Source organism: Pelodiscus sinensis, chromosome 8 (genome assembly GCF_052426305.1).
Source record: "Pelodiscus sinensis isolate ZL-2025 chromosome 8, ASM5242630v1, whole genome shotgun sequence".
NCBI classification, from domain to species: domain Eukaryota; kingdom Metazoa; phylum Chordata; order Testudines; family Trionychidae; genus Pelodiscus; species Pelodiscus sinensis.
In genome coordinates this window covers 46,542,538-46,558,757 of record NC_143059.1, presented here as the reverse complement: position 1 = coordinate 46,558,757, position 16,220 = coordinate 46,542,538, and the positions used below count along the sequence as shown (strand labels likewise).

Sequence of the window (16,220 nt, the reverse complement as noted above, 5' to 3'; positions counted from 1 at the left end):
ATGAGATCATTGTAAACAGCACCAGCAAGTTGTTGAGCCTACTTCTTATCTCATATTCAACAGTTTTATAATGGTGTCTCCTACAGTCCAGTAGGTTACCTAGTGCTGTTTTATGCTTATGAGATTACAAGACACATTACCCAGTGGAATGAGTAAGCTGCACCGTATTTGTTATACTACAGTGGTTCTGCAACATCTGGCATCAATCTTCCTGGAATTTCCGAAGGCCTCCAAAAGTTTAGGATTTAGGGCAGAGACTGGGCAGATCAGAGAGAAAGGAAAGTGGGTTTTGGTCAGGAAGTAGATGATCCCCTGTTAGCTTAACAGAGATTCCTTGGGAAAGACGTGACAGTCCAGAATTGTATCACCTTTCCACAAAGCTCACTCCCCTAGTGAATCTTGCTGAGGTCTTAATGTGACTGGGCCTGGCCTCCCACAAATTCCCTGGCATCTGTAAGGATGCCTGGGGATCTTCTGGGTTTAGGGATGGTCCTAATGCACCCTCCACAGATAGGACAACCTTAGCCTCTGAATGGATGGAGTTGGGGGGGAATTGATCTCCTCCCCCAGTCCCATTCCTACAAGTGCAGTTGAAGTATAATTAGACACAATGCGAATATGAAGACCCCTTCCATTCTTTTTATAAAGGATCGCAATGTTTCAGAAACATGCAGAATAAAAACCACTGGCTTTTTCTCTCTTTAAAGTTAAAATCCATCCAACACAACAAAAATGGATAATTCTTAATTTCAGCTTCTGACAGTTCTCTAGGTAAGTCCTCAAGTAATGAACAACCACTGAAGACCCATGCGGCAATGTCACAGCCAACAAACAAGTAAGAAACTTGCAAAACATAAGATGTCTAGTCAGGTTTGCTTTTGTGATATAATAGCTTCAAAGTACAGGCAGTCCCCGGGTTACGTACAAGATAGGGACTGTAGGTTTGTTCTTAAGTTGAATTTGTATGTAAGTCGGAACTGGTACATATTGTAGGGCAGTGGTCCCCAACCTTTTCAGGTTGTCGGGCGCCAGGGGGCGTGGCCGTTCGCCCGCCGGGCGCCAGGGGGCGGGGACACTTGCCCGCCCGGGGGCAGCCCCCCCCAGCCGCATGCCCGGGGGTGGGGCCCCCCCATAGCCACGCACCAGCGGGCGGGCCCTCCCCCATAGCCACGTGCCCGGGGCCGGCGCCCCCCCCGTAGGCGCCGCGCGCCCGGCGCTCCCCCCGTAAGCGCTGCGCGCCCGGGGGCGGGACCAAGGCCGGGGCTGGCGACGGGGCCAGGGCACGCGCGGCGCCCCCGGGGGCAGGGCCAAGGCCGGCGCCGGAGCTGGCAAGGGCACGCGCGGTGCCCCCGGGGGCGGGGCCGGGGCCGGTGCTAGGGCACACGCGGCACACCCGGAGGCGGGACCGGCCATGCGCCCGGGGCTGGCACCTGCCGCACGCCCAGGGGCAGGGCCAGCCCAGATTGCTCCGAGGGCGCATGTGAAGAGCCCGGCGGGCGCCGTGGCACCCGCGGGCACCGGGTTGGGGACCACGGTTGTAGGGGATACTCTAGACAAACATTTCTCCAGAGCTCAGTTTTATTCTCCCACACCTCACTTCCCTCAGTCCTTTATTCTCAAGCAGAGGTGTCTGCTGAGAAAAGCTGCTCCGCGTCTCCTTGGTTTGCTGCGGGGGGGCGCTAGCTTCGTGTCTCCCTGGTCTGCTGGGGGGAAGCAGCTAGTGCGGGGTTGCCTCACCCTGTTTGTAAGTAGGGATCCGATGCAAGTCAGATCCATGTAACCCGGGGACTGCCTGTAGTAGATACCGGTTAGTAAATAACTGGCCATGTGGCAAAATAGTTGTACCAATTATATGTGAGGCATGTGAAGAACTATAGATTGGAATGCCATTATTCAGATAGGAGAAAATTACAGTAGAAAGGGGGCAAAAAAAACTTACCCTAGACCTATAGCAAGCAAATGAGAGAGAAGCAGAGATGGAAGAAAAACCTTTAAAAATTCTGCTGAGAATATGCCCCCTTTCTTCATCATGCTTGTGTTTCTCATGCTGAGAGAGGCAGTACGCTTAGGGTGTTTGAAAAGAAATTCCCTATTTTAGAAGAGGAAAACAAACATGTTAGCAAATATACATTTGCTACCATAAAAATAAAAGCCCCATTAGAGAAATGGCAGTTGCTGAGGATACTCACTTTGGTGGGATGTTCTCAGGCCTACTTGACCAATCCCATATCCAATCTGAATTTTTCTGCAAGAGCCTTTCTACTTCTTTTCTTCTTTCAAGAAAATCTTCTTCAGACTAAAATAAAGAGTCTCCATCAAACAGTGTAACTGGATGGTTAAGACTATGCAAACAACCATCACCATCCTTTTAGAAACCAAACTGACTTTACAAAATTTGGCTTTTCTCAACCTTAGGCCCTTTCGGATTGTACTATCACAATGCAGCCCTCTCATCTGTCCCCCTTGCTAATTCTCAAGGTCACTTGCAGCATCCACATGTTTCTCTAACTCAGTGTACAGTGCCTTCTTTTCTTGTGGTGTGTTATAGAAATAAATTCATTAACACTTATGAACAGTTCAGATACTATAGTGGTGAGCACTATAGAAAAACCCATGAGGAAATCAATAATTCTGTCTTCAGAGCAGCATTTGAATAATATACAATAGGGATGTCAATGTATATCCATTTAAATGATTAACCAATAAGTCTATACTTATTGGTTAATCCAAACGACTACAAGCAGTTCCTTCTCCTTGCTGCCTCTACCAGTTTTTTAACCCATCTCCCTGTGCAGAGGAGTTCCACTTACCATCCTATGCTGCTGCCTCTGATATGGAGGCAGCAGCGCAGTCTCGCAGGGGGTTCCCCAGGAGTGAGGCTGAGTGACTGGCTGCCAGCCCCACTCTGGGGAGTATTTTAGTAACTGTTTAATTGCTAAAAATTGTGCAACTGCTATAATACACAATATCTAATATCCCTAATGGACAGTAAATAAAGCCTGAGTCCATTCACTGAACATTGAGGAAGAACAAAGATATTGAATAGTTGTTCATTTAAGTGTGCACTGAATTGAAGCAACAATGCTAGGGTGGGAGGAAAAATATGTAATCATGTCAGTGAAGGCTATGATAATGAATGTGCACAGGGAAGTATATTAAAATTATAGAGAACTTTAATTCTGGCATTTCTAACTTTTAAAGGGCTTGAGTTTGCAATTTTACACTTTCAATGAAGGTTTTCTTTTGTGTGTAATATATATCGACAGCTCACTTATTTGAGAGAGTGTTTGCCTACATGGATAATTTAGTCAGTTTCTTGCAGGAGCTGCAGAGAAATTGGGTCTTTGGGAAAGACTTGAATGAGGAGAGGAAATGGCTGCAGAGACCACCTCAGAACATAGGGATCAATGCAATCAAAACATGATTTACTGAGATGGATTAAGAGGAGAGAGAAAATGCCCATTAATTTTCTGTTTGTTAAATGCAATTATAGTGGCATTCTTTTTCAGATATAGAGAAAATGTAGCAGCATGAGAAATTATGTTGGAATAATTTTGCATATGCTATTGTGTATCCTTTGTACTTTTGGTAGTTGTTAGAGGTCTCTATTGAGACCATAGCCTTACCGTACTAAGGACTGTACAGACAGTCCCAGTCCTGAAGACATTTCAGTCTGACAGAGGACAAGAGAAAGAAAGTAGTACAGCTGGAAATCTGAGGCAGAGGAAGAGTGAATTGCCCAAGGTCACACAGGAAAACTGGCAGAAATGGAAAATGACCCCAGATCTCCTGAGTCCTTTACCACAAGGCCAACACTCTTCTCAGTGATCTGTGTATATTTACACTGTTAGGGTAAAAAGTGCTATGTCACATAGGTTACAAATCATGCATACACAGTGTCAAGATGATGCTCTGACTGCAACTATACCAGTGTTTCTCAAAGTGGGCTGTGGGCTCACTTTGAGAAAGCTGTTAATGGGTCACTCCAGATTGTTTACTTAACAGCTCTGCAGCCATAGAGCCTCGCAACTCCCACAGGCTCTAGTTTTGCAGCTTCCCACAGCTCCCCTTAGCTGGAACCTCAGAAACACTGATCTAGACAGGTGTTTGAGACAAAGCAAGTTCCGGATAGGCAGCACAAGTTCCAAATAGGCAGCACATCCTTTTCTGAGGTTTTTGTACTTTTACAGGAATTATTTACCACACTTTATCTGTAGAAGAGCCTATAGACGAACATTTTAAAGATTAATAGCAAGTATCTAATAAGGGGATTGTGTGGACCTGTGATTCTAGCCTTGTTTCGGCAATGTGACAATACACAGTATGCATAATGTGACTCTCTGCTTCCAGTAAATGCCACTTTTTTATCCTGATTTACCAGCTGTATTGGTTGCTAGCAATCTTCACAGTATGTTCTGGCTTATTATCTAGCCCAGCGTTTCCCAAACTATGGGCTGTGGCCTAATATCGGAAAAAAATACCGGGCCTCAGCATGGCTGCCAGGAAGGGAGCGGGGCACGGAAAGCTGGGAGGAGGTGTGCATGTGGGGTAAACAGGCCACTGAGAAGCAGGGTTGAGGGCAGCGAGGCTGTCCGGCAGAGATCGGGGGAGGGGGAGCAGAGTTGAGGGCAGCAGAGCTGTCTGGCGGAGATCTGGGCGGGCGGCGGAAGCAGGGCTGGATGGGGGAGATCAGGAGGAGGAGAACTGGAGAACCAGTCTCCAGAAGCAGGGCTGGATGGGGGCAGCGGGCTGGCCAGGGGATGGGACGGGAAGGGGAGAGATCGTGAGGAGGAAGACGGGAGAACCATCCACCGGAAGCATGGCTGGACGGGGGCAGTGGGACTACCTAGGGCAGACCAGGAGGGGTGGTGGGCGAATCGGAAAGCGGGACTGACCCGGGCACATGCAGACCCGGGCACACGCAGACCCGGGCACACAAGTGAGTCCAGCCCCAGAGATTCCATTTTGCCCTATTGCCCCCCGCTCCCTATACCCTCCCTCGAGTAGTTGCAAACTGCCTAGCTGGTGGACACATTCATGCAGCATAAGCACATCTACCAGCCAGACAGTTCGCAGCTATGGACTGATACACCTAATAATAATAAAACTTACCTAATTAGAAAATACTGGATATTTTATATGTCTGGTATTTTCTCAATTTGTTTCCCGGACAGAACCCTCAAATACCGGACTGTCCAGTACAAAACTGGACACCTGGCAACCCTACCCCTCCTTGCACCCTCCCTCCTAGCCAGATACCCTACCCCCAATCTGCTCCTGCTCCCGCCTCCTGGAGTGCCCATGCGGCACTGGGTCCCTCAAGCCCTGGCCCAGGCTGGGTGGAGGATGCAGCCGGGTGAAACACTGAAAATGTATTCATTTTTAGTTCTTTTTTTATATATGAATTTATATTTTTGGGCTGCAAAAAACAGTACTGAAAAAAAAAATTCCAATTAAAGTAAAAAGTTTGGGAAACCCTGGTCTAGCCAGCTTTCTATCCATCTTACAGTCCATTTATCCAATCCATATTCCCTTAACTTGCTGGCAAGAATATTGTGGGAGACTGTATCAAAAGCTTTGCTAAAGCTGGCACTGGGGGCTTTGGAAGGACCAGAAACAACTTATTTGAATATTCATCATTTGCTTAATGAATATGCAAATATGCAAATGAATGTTACCAGTCCTCCAAAAGCTCAGGAATGGATTTACTGGTCCCTGTGTCAAAAAGTTTGGGAGCCCCTGATCTAGCCCTTTCCTAATGATTCCCAACAATCACCTATTGGTGTAAGTCTGAGTGATGCAAGGGAGTGAGTCAAGTCAGGAAGAGGAACATTGCTGCTTTGTTCATCTGTATGACATCAGTGAAATACGGATGCTATTATTGTAATATCTAAGCACCTCATAAACTTTAATGGCTTTGATCCTCCTAACATCCCTGTGACGCAGTGACATATTATCCTTGTTTTATAGATGGGCAGTTGTGATAATGAGTAGATTGGGCAAAGTCTTACCTGATGTAGGCCGCTGTGCTGGCAATCAAACCAAGGTCTCCTGAGTCCCAGTCCCTGTAGCCTATCTACTGAACCATCCTTCCTAATCACTGTAAATTCAGAGGATGAACATTATGACCTCTCTGTATGGGACTTTCAAAGAGGCCTAAGGGAACCAGGTGCTAAACTGCCATTAAGACAATGGAAATTGAGCACCTAACACCTTTGAAAAACCCAGCTCATATGTTTTTTAGAAAAGTAATTAAGCAAGTCTGTGGCTTAGAACTGTCCATGTAGGGGCTGGCCCCTGCAAAGACTCAGGGTATGTCTACACTGCAATAAAACACCGTTGGTTGGCCCATGGTACCTGGCTCAGGCTGCAGAGCTATTCAACTGCAATGCAGACAGTTAGGCTGTGGTACCCTGTCACATCACATGGTCCCAGAGCCTGGGATTCAGCCAAAGCCCAAACCTCTACCCTGCAGTTTTGCAGCCCTGCAGCTTGAGTCCCAGAGCCCAAGTTAGGTGAAACTGGCCAATGCAAGGGAGTGACAGTCAGGTAAGGAGGTGATTTCTGTCTTCTAGATCTGTATGATGTAAGTGAAATATGGACACTTATTATAATATCTTAGCATCTCGCAAGCTTTAATGGTCAGCCGTGGGTGCTATATTGCAGGGTATATCTACTCTTAAACCAGAGGTCTCAAATTCACAGTCTGCAGGGCCATATATGGGCCAGAACATATTTGCAATCTGTCCCAGGAGATTCAGTGCCTGGGGAATGCAGGGTGGGCTTTTACTGCTGATGCTGACACCTCACACCAAGGCCCCCTAGTAATCCCCACTGGGTCCCTTGGGGGACTGGTTGAGGAGGTGCCTGGAGGGGGCAGAGTTTGGGGGGGGGGGGGGGGACAGGGATAGGTTTGGATGTGTGTCTTCCCACCCCATCCATTCTCCTGGGCTGGATTGTGAATATGCTCCTTCCTGTAGATGGCTGGGAGTTTGAGAGCCCTGCTTTAAACAGCTGAGGATCTTGACTCCAGGGAGAAATCACTTTTAATCTCAGAAGTAAAGTGACTTAATTGTTTAATCTTTGCAGGATCAGTCTCATCTTTTTCAATGTATATTTTCTTATGCTGGGCTTGGCCCCCTGATAGTCACAGACACATTCTCAAAGGAAGGGAGACTTAACTTTTACCTGAGAACTGTTCTTTTCTCCACTGCTGTGACTCTCCATTTCAGAAGCTCTATTATTGTCCTGGGGTGTCTGAGAACGAGGAGGGCTTTGTAAAGAGAAGCAAAAGAAGGGGACAAAAATCTCATTAAACTTTTCATGCTGATATTCAGTATACTGGTAACTAAGTGAGCAAACAAACTTCACTACTGGACAGCTACAGCATGGGCAACAAGAACACAGGTTTCACTGGCACTAATGTGGCTCAATCCCGACCTAATGGAAATACCTCTAGGATTGCAACATAATCCATCCTCCATGCTCACTTGATTACAGCTGCAAAGAAGGAAGCCAGTTTACTGCATAGTATATAACCTTTTGCAAATATAAACATCTATATATGGAGTTACCGGATTTGAACCCACACCTTAGGTCATAAATATAATTGGAGAAAAACAGGCAATAATGGCTTTAGGACTGTATTCAAACTAGCCACCTAGAAATAAGAGGCCCCACATTCCTTTGCCCATTCCACAAGTCTTCCAGTTCCTTCAATCAAATTAAACTTTATAGTGCAGATCCTCCACTGGTCTAAATTGTCACAGACCCAATTATATCAGTCAATTTATAAGAGCTGTCCCATATGGAAATTATTTTTAAGTGCTGCTACTAGAAAGCTCTATGGTCTGCACATTAGACAAAGCTAAATATTTTAGCAATTACCTAAGGACTTCCAAGTAAAATTTTTATCGTCCCTTTTTTACAGTTGCTTTTCCATGCAGCTAATAAAGTGGCATAGTGTCCACACGGACTGATCATACGGCCACCATGTGCAAGCCCAGGCTGTGAAAGCATCAGACTTTTTTATTAGAGCAGGAATGTTGCCATTGATGGTGATACACTTCCCCTAAGAAGTCAGAGCATGTTAAAATTACAATGCATGATAATTTTTCCATGGCTCTTTCCCTTATATTATTTCCTTCTGGTTTCAGGATGGACTGCTTCAGAAAATGAGTTTCTATGTTTAAAAGTAACCCATCTGTTTGTTATAAATTTTGATACTGATATAAATGTGTGTGTATATAAGCGCACACACACTATACACACACATACCAGAAAAACTGCACTATTGTAAGCACTCCTGTATTTACAATAATATATTTATAGCTACCTATCACAGCGCGAGCTTTCTCTTGAACTGCTTCTTCCAGATTCATGCTGGGCATCTAGGAGTATTTTCTCCATGTCACCATTGTAAACAGAAATAGAATCTGGTACTTGCTCTTGGCTTGTTGGCTGGACAGTATTGCCATTGCCATTGCTGCTGAAGTGCAGTTCCACCCAGGAACCTGCTTGGCATAATTAAAAAAGGAAAAAAGCCACAAAGACAAATATTAAAAGTTGAACGCCCACATAACACTTTTATGTTAGGTCTGATGACTTCACTCATGCTTTCCTCAAAGTGACTACACATAGTACGCACAGGTGATTGCTGGTTAACAGTAAAATTATATTCTAACAAGCCTTTATTTTTTGCCTGTGGTAAATACTGTTCATACTAGAACAATGAGAAGTCCTATGGCACCTTATAGACTAACAGATTTATTGGAACATAAGATTTCGTGGGCAAAGACCCACTTCACCATGCGTGTACATGCATCTGACGAAGTGGGTCTTTGCCCACGAAAGCTTATGCTCCAATAAATCTGTTAGTCTATAAGGTGCCACAGGACTTCTCGTTGTTCTTGCAGATTCAGACTAGCACGGCTACCCTTCTGACACTGTTCATACTGTTTTTATGCCAATCTCTTGTGTGTTACAGTCCATTAAAGTCAGTAAACATCTCTGAATTGAGTTAAATGGGCTCTAGAACAGGCTCCTCACGGATTTGTGTAATATGGTTTGTTTTATAGCGACTGCACACTTATAGACAAGTGGCACTGTGTAAAAAGAGATGTAAGAGCTAGAATGTCACACCTCCCACCAGGAGTGACTTTTCAGCATGATGTAAAATGTAGCAGAAAGTGTTGGAATGATACCTTTAGTATTCCACCTAATGAACTAGGGAAGAAGAATGGCTACCAAAATGCTTAGATGCTTTTCTTAGAAAGCTAAAGGTCATGCAGTTCTGATTCACAGGAAAACCATGACAGTACAAAGTGTCTGCATTGTACGGCAGCATCCATACTAGGGATGTAAAGGAGTAATCGACTAGTCAACTATCCGATAAGCCTATGCTTACTGGGTACTCAAGTCAACTACTCACATCCCCTTCTCTTTCCCCTGCTGGGCTCTAACTCCATTTAAAATGCAGAGGTGCAGCGGTCAGCATGAGCTGAGACTGCTTGGTCCCGGCTCATGCTGAGTCCAGCAGCCCCTGTTCACGGTAGACAGCCCTGTGTGCTGGTCACCACAAAAAGGGGTTGCTTGACAGCAACAGCCCCTGTCCACAGAGGAGGGCAGCTCCTTGCTGGGACTCCTGCCGGCAGGGGATCACCCCACCCCTGCTGCCTCTAATAGAGGCAGTGGGAGGGGATGCAGGTGGCACCCTGGAGACAGTGTGGGGGAGCTAGCTTTTCAGCTGGCTTCCCCTAGCACTGACTCCTGTCCCCCCCCTCACAGAGGCAGCAGGTGGGAGGCACTGCAGAGAGCACAGGGTGAGCAGGGACGGCTTGAGTCCCTGCTTGCCCCAAGCTCCCTGCAGCACTTTTGCTTTTGAAATGTACAAAAGCCCTGGAAGGGTCTTGTACATTTCAAAAGCAGAATCGCCTCTAGTGGGAACCAGTGCGAGCTGGGACTGAAGTAGTCCCCACTCGTGCCATTTCCCCACTATGTCTCTGCCTCCCCTGCCTCTCAGATGGTGCTGGAGGGAACCGGCTTTACCAGTTCACCCCAGCACCAACTCCTACTCTTCTCCTCCCCCGCCTTGCTGCCTCTTTCTGACAGAGGCAGTAAGCGGGGGCGGAGGGGGTAACTAGTCGAGTCAACCATCCTATAAACATTTGCTTATTGGATAGTCGACTGGTGGCTTACATTCCTATTTCCAACCCACTTAATTAGCCTCATTAGCACCAGTCCTACAATTGACAGGTACTTTTTTTCCCCCTCCCTCTGTTATAAATATCTTGGTTCTGCTATTTCCATTCCAGCTCATCTGATGAAGTGGGTTTTACCCATGAAAGCTCCTGGTACTTTTTTATATATATTTGTTAGTCTCCAAAGTGCCACAGGGCTAGTCATTATTTTTGAAGTTAGACTAACATGGCTACCCCTTAGACACATAAAAACAGTGTTTGTTGTTTCACTTCTTCATTGAGCACATATTAAAGCATCACTGTTGGGCAATATAGGATGTTTGGTAATTGCTAGCTCAGCTATTGCTATCTAAAATGACAGTGACATCTTTTTCTTACCAAAATGTATTCAGTAACAACTACTTTCCATGTTAAAAGCACCACTAGTATATCAAAGGATCTAGATAGAGTTCTTCACTTATAATATCAACTAAGTTGATGATAGTAAATAATTATAAGTGTGTGTGTGTGTGTGTGTGTGTGTGTGTGTGTGTGTGTGTGTGTGTGTGTATTATACACAAACAATTCAGTGGACGTTATTTCCATAAAATGCTGATAAACAGAGGTTTATAATAGTAAAGATACACATAATTTAGTATCCCTCCTTGAATAATTTGTAATCTAAAGGTATTCCAGGCACAGTACAATTAACACAAACAAAAGATACCAGTGTAGTTCTATTTGCATTCTGGTGAAGATAATAGAAAGGATTTTGAATGTGAATGAGGAAACGGGATGGTAATGACATGTACTAACTATTCATACCCTACATTTAAAAGAAGCCAATAAATAAGGAAAGGGAAAAGGAAAAAGGGGTGAGCAGCTTTAATTGATGACAGAAGGAATGGAGCCAGTGTAGAGATCTGTGAAGCCCGAAATGTAATCAGAGGATAAGAGAGTGTGGATCTTGCTGGCTGTGTTCAAGAGATAAGAAGAGGAATCCAATTAAGTCAATTTGTGGATGACTACATGGACAATTTAAGATTTGAAATCCATATAGTCCTCTGCATGCCACAGCCAGAGAACCCCCATACATGCCTCTCCCGGGGCGGCCCCACTCTCCCCCCCGCGGCGCAGGGGAAGCCAGTGCGTGCCTCCCCCAGGGCCGACCTCTCTCCTCCTGTGGCGCAGGGAAACCCCCATGCGCCTCCTCCCCTGGGGCCGAAGCCAGGCATTAGGAGAAGGGAAAGTGGCAGGGAATTTGGCACCCCATTTAACTCAGTGCCCTAGGTGGCTGCCGAGTTTGCCTATAGGCATGGGCCACCCCTGAGATGTGGCCTTACTGGCCCTGGCTCCTGTATCTTCAACAGTTCTGATCCTATCATTTGGCTCCCATCCTGCCCTGCTTTGCTCCAATGTCTCTTTCCAGCCCCCTCTCACCTTTTGCTCTTCCATCTACTAGTCATAGGATATAAAAGAAATTACTGAAACTATGCCTGTTTGTACTCACCTTTACAAGAAACAAATTAGCTTGTTACTAGATGGTGCACTGGTGATAATCACATAACCCAAACGTCAGTCATACAGTACAGACTGTTTGCATGCTACAATCATATTGGTCCATAAGTCATCTACTAAATTATAAGCCAAATCTTTGATTTGAGCTAGCATACCAGAGAAGTATAAATACAAAAACTATTGTCCAAACCACACCAGAAATATAGTTAGCTTTTGCAGTGTACCAGCATGCAGTGTACCAACTGTTACCTTACATGCTGTCAGGGTTGTACTGCAATGATTTATCATGCCTTATTATTGGGACCTGGTCACATCTATTTATAGAGTTATTTATTTAAATAATGTTTACAGTGCTCTGACCTTGAAATATGTTATCTTAATGCTAGGTTAGTGTCTGAAAAGATTCTAAACTTTTTTATCACAGTAATTACCCAACATTCTTCTCTGACTGCGAGTGGCTACTCATTCTCTGAGTTCTAGAATGTCAGAATACTTATACAAATTAAAGACTAGATAAACAGTGATAATTAATTGCTCTCATGACTGATTTTAGACTTTGAAACATTTCTGTAGTCCTGCAGTTAGAATGCATAGCAGTATCTGATGAAAGTAAATGGCTATTGTGATGGATAGGATTGCTGGCCAGCATTCAGTGACTAGGGGATTAAACTCAAGTAGCTAGGAAGGCCACTGGTAAGGGGCCAGAAGAACCAATGAGGTGTTGATAGGGGGCCAGAAGAACCAATGGGATACAGTGCTGAAATCTGAATTGAATATAGATACCTGGTCTGCTCTTTCTTTCTGTGACTTCTAAGTTAAGGGCTAGACATCTAACAGGCAGTAATCAGAATTGCCATGCCTACAAGGAATTCAGGGCATGTAAGTGGACTGAACCAGAAAACAGTCATGAGTAAATAAAGGGAAAATGTGTATTTAGTCACAATTAGGACATTTTTATTGCTTGGGTTCTTTGGTTAAACTTCTCTGTGAGAATCTATTCCTTCCCTCCCCCATTCACTAAGAGCATATCAGAGGTGTTCTCTGTGTTTTAATTTGTTTTACTCATTGCTCTGTAACACCTAGTAACCAAGTATGCTTTACTAAATATATCTTTTTGTTTTGTTAATAAAATCACCTTTTTTAAGGCGATTTGTTGTGTCCTGGAAAGAAAGAGGGTGTCTGTGTGTGTGTCTGCCTATCTTGAGAGGTCAGCTATCAAAGACACAGTTGGTTTTCTTTTGTTTCTTTTTTTCAAGCTCTCTTGTGGCAGAGAAGCATGGGGTACTCGGGAAGGAAGTCCAAGTGCTTTTTTCCTGGGATCAAGAAGAAAGGGATTTGTTTTACTTGGTGGTGGCAGCTACCCCTCAAAATCAGTAAATCTGTGACTCTGGAAAGTTTTTGTAAGCAGAGCCTACAGAGGGAAGTTATTTAATGTCTCTTGCAGGCCGACACCTTCTGCACTCGGAGTGCCAGAATGAGGAACAGCGCCGACAGCTACATTAAGCCATCTTAAACAAGTGAAAAAACACAAGTAATTCACTGTTTGCTCTACTGGCATGTTGTGCTAACATCTAGGAGTTGATTTACTAGTGCCACCTTTAAGGGCCCATCTACACTACATATACAAGTGTTAGGAGCCTTCTGTTGCAACTGAGTTAGATCATAGTTCCATCATTTACTCTTTGAACAAGATCACACTACATGTTCTAACATTGTTCTCTCATGATGCAAGAGATCCGGACCTAATCTGTATGTGCTGTACAGGCAAAACTTTGGATAATGGCCAGTGCTGATAAGTGTTAAAATTATCAAAGTTCCAGCTCTCATCCATTTCCTATTTATACAATTCCACAGCCATTCAAAACTGCTTCACATGTCAACTAAACACAGTACCTGATTATGACTTTGTATATTGGATCTTTTAGTGATTGGTGTTATAGATAGATTACTGTAAGTGAGCTCTTGCAATAGTGATTAGATACTGAAGGCTGATGTTTAATAAAAAACCAGGAACATAAACAGATATGTAGGTAGGAGAGGTTGAGAGCTGGAAGGCAACCTGAGTGGAATGAGTTATGGGGAGGCACTTGAAGGGAAAAAAATAAGACTGACTGGTGCACTGGACTAGGCAATATTACACAAAAATAAAGGCTAGCATGAGACAAGCCAAAGATGGAATAACTAGTGGGATATTATTGGATCTGTGAATATCTTTAGTGCAATACTTCCAATGTTAGTCACTGCCACAGAACATTTGCATAAAATTCTGATGTCTGAAATGACAAATTGCTCTGAGAGCAGACAAAATTCAGTGTGCACAGAATGCCAGTCCCTCTCTCTCTCTTATCTCAAATATCAGTGAAGTCCCCATTTAAAACAACTGTCCTTCACATGCTTTGACGGTTGTCTTATTCCTCAGCTCCTCAACAAACTCCTTTGCACTTCCAACATTCCAAATACAAGGAGCATGTGCAATTACACTAGATCACATCTGAATGCATAACCTCTTACCTCTGACTTAGTACTTTTTGTCTCGCAAATAACACATTCTGTTCTTTACGAGAGTGCACGTCTCTTGAAACTCTATCCTAATCTAGCTCTCTCTTGTTGGTGTGCGGCTGTGTGATTTAGATTTCAGTGCTTTTTTAAATGTGTTCCATTCCTATTCAGAATTATGTTCACTTTTTGGTCACCAAGACATTGAGCCAGCCTTGACTTCCCTGATAGAGAAGCAGCTGTCTGTCTCTCTTCATGAGCCTTGAGAATCTCCTACCAGAAATACTATAAAATTAAAATACATAAAATTGAACCTTACTTCCAGAGGAAACTGTATATTTATATCCCAAATGTAATCATGAGCTTATCATGCAAACTTGTCTTAATGTTCCAGTCCAAATGTGGTGCGCACACAAATATTTATGTATAATGTTTACCATTATTACCTTTCCAACCACCAGGTGAGGAAAAGACATATCAGGCTAAGTCCCTTTATGATGTGTGTGTCTTATCTGTACATATCAGTGATAGAGAAATAAGACCATCTGAATCTTTTTTTTTTAAATCTTCCAGGGCTGAGAGAGTTATGAAACACCATCTTCTGGTTTTGCTACGTGCAAAACTTCTAACCCTTAAAATGACAAGGTAAAATAACTGGCATTATATATAGTTTAGGCAATTAAATAACCACACCTCTCTGTCTTTCACATTGACACACAGTGAAATCATAGAGAAGATTTGGGAATGTAAGCTAGACTTTTTGATCTTTATTTTCAAATCTGCAAAGTATGCAGGAAATACCTGCATTCCCCAATTTGAGGTGAATAAGGGAGAATTCATAAAATATCTTCTGCAAACTGATTTCAATATTTTTAAGTATGGCAAATATAAGCCCTGATTTCATTTTTTGTCACCCATGGTAAAACACGCTTATTTATTAAAATCCTATCTCTCATTCTTCCATTCCTCTGTTGTGGAAGAAAAATATATTCAGCCAAAGGATTATGGTTTGCTGTGGGGATATGTCAAACTAGAATAGGTAAATCTGAACATAAAAAGATGTTTATTATTTATTTCCAACAACAAAAAATAGGGTGCTTCCAAAACGACCCAAATCCATCACATCTGTCCCATGGAGTTTCAGGTCTAAGGAACATCAATTATATCAGGGAGCTGGCAAGAAGGTGCTTTTCTTTCTTAATCCCACAGCTAGCCATCCATGAAACCGTAAGTGTACCTGCCATGTTTGTGATAACTGGATTGCTGCTAATGGCAACCTCACTGCATGGGGGTGGGGAAAGGCGGCGCGTGTAACGAGATACCTCATTGACTGTGATTTCTAAATTGCTCACATTAACCCTAGCTCCAGACAAGGTACAATAAAGCCCGTACGCAATCCCACACTACTTGGATTCAACGACAGTCCTGGCGCATGAAGGACCGATCACCATCCATTTACCAGCGCTGGCAGGGGCAGTCTACCCCCTGCTTGTCAAGTGTCGTGTTTACTGCAGGGTTATTTATTGCGCCTAACAGCAGATCTTGTCTTGCGAAGGCGTCACGGGCTATCAACAAAGGGAACCGGAGTCCCAAACAGCTCCCATTCCGGACAGCCAGTGGTGAGGTCCCCGCAGGCTGATGGAATGGGGGTGGGGCGCTTCCCTTAGGGGGCCTGCACTAGGGGCCTAACCCTGGCTAGTAAGGGGGGCTCTTACCGTGCAAATTCTCCTCCGGTTGGCTGAGTCCCTCGCCCTGCGACATTGTCTCCGGCTTCTTCGGGGCAGGCGCTGCTATTTTCAGCCTGCGCTTCTCGCGTCCAAACGCGGCTGGCGGGGGCCGCTGCTGCTGCAGCTGCTGACTGCGGCCACGTACGCAGGGCGGGCGGATCAGTGGCCAGCAGCTGACAGGCTCTGTTATTGTTATTGCTACTGCAGGTTCTGGGGCTTGCTGGGGAGTATGACGTCTCGAGGGAACGGGCCACCCTGATTGGCTGTCATCACATTCCTCCCCTTTTGCTCCTGTAGCGCT

At 44.5% G+C, this 16,220-nt stretch overlaps 1 protein-coding gene across 1 annotated transcript in view; it reads right to left on the bottom strand.

Moving 5' to 3' along the window:
* The window catches only part of BNIP3 (BCL2 interacting protein 3), a 20,337-nt gene extending 4,117 nt beyond the window's left edge, over nt 1-16,220 (bottom strand). Inside the window, exons 1-5 of the mRNA XM_006136634.4 lie at nt 15,908-16,220; nt 8,336-8,513; nt 7,189-7,273; nt 2,190-2,296; nt 1,940-2,089 (exon numbers count right to left, since the gene is read on the bottom strand). Coding sequence (XP_006136696.3) covers nt 1,940-2,089; nt 2,190-2,296; nt 7,189-7,273; nt 8,336-8,513; nt 15,908-15,953 — 566 coding nt within the window. The 5' untranslated portion in view covers nt 15,954-16,220. The remainder of the gene's footprint in view (nt 1-1,939; nt 2,090-2,189; nt 2,297-7,188; nt 7,274-8,335; nt 8,514-15,907) is intronic.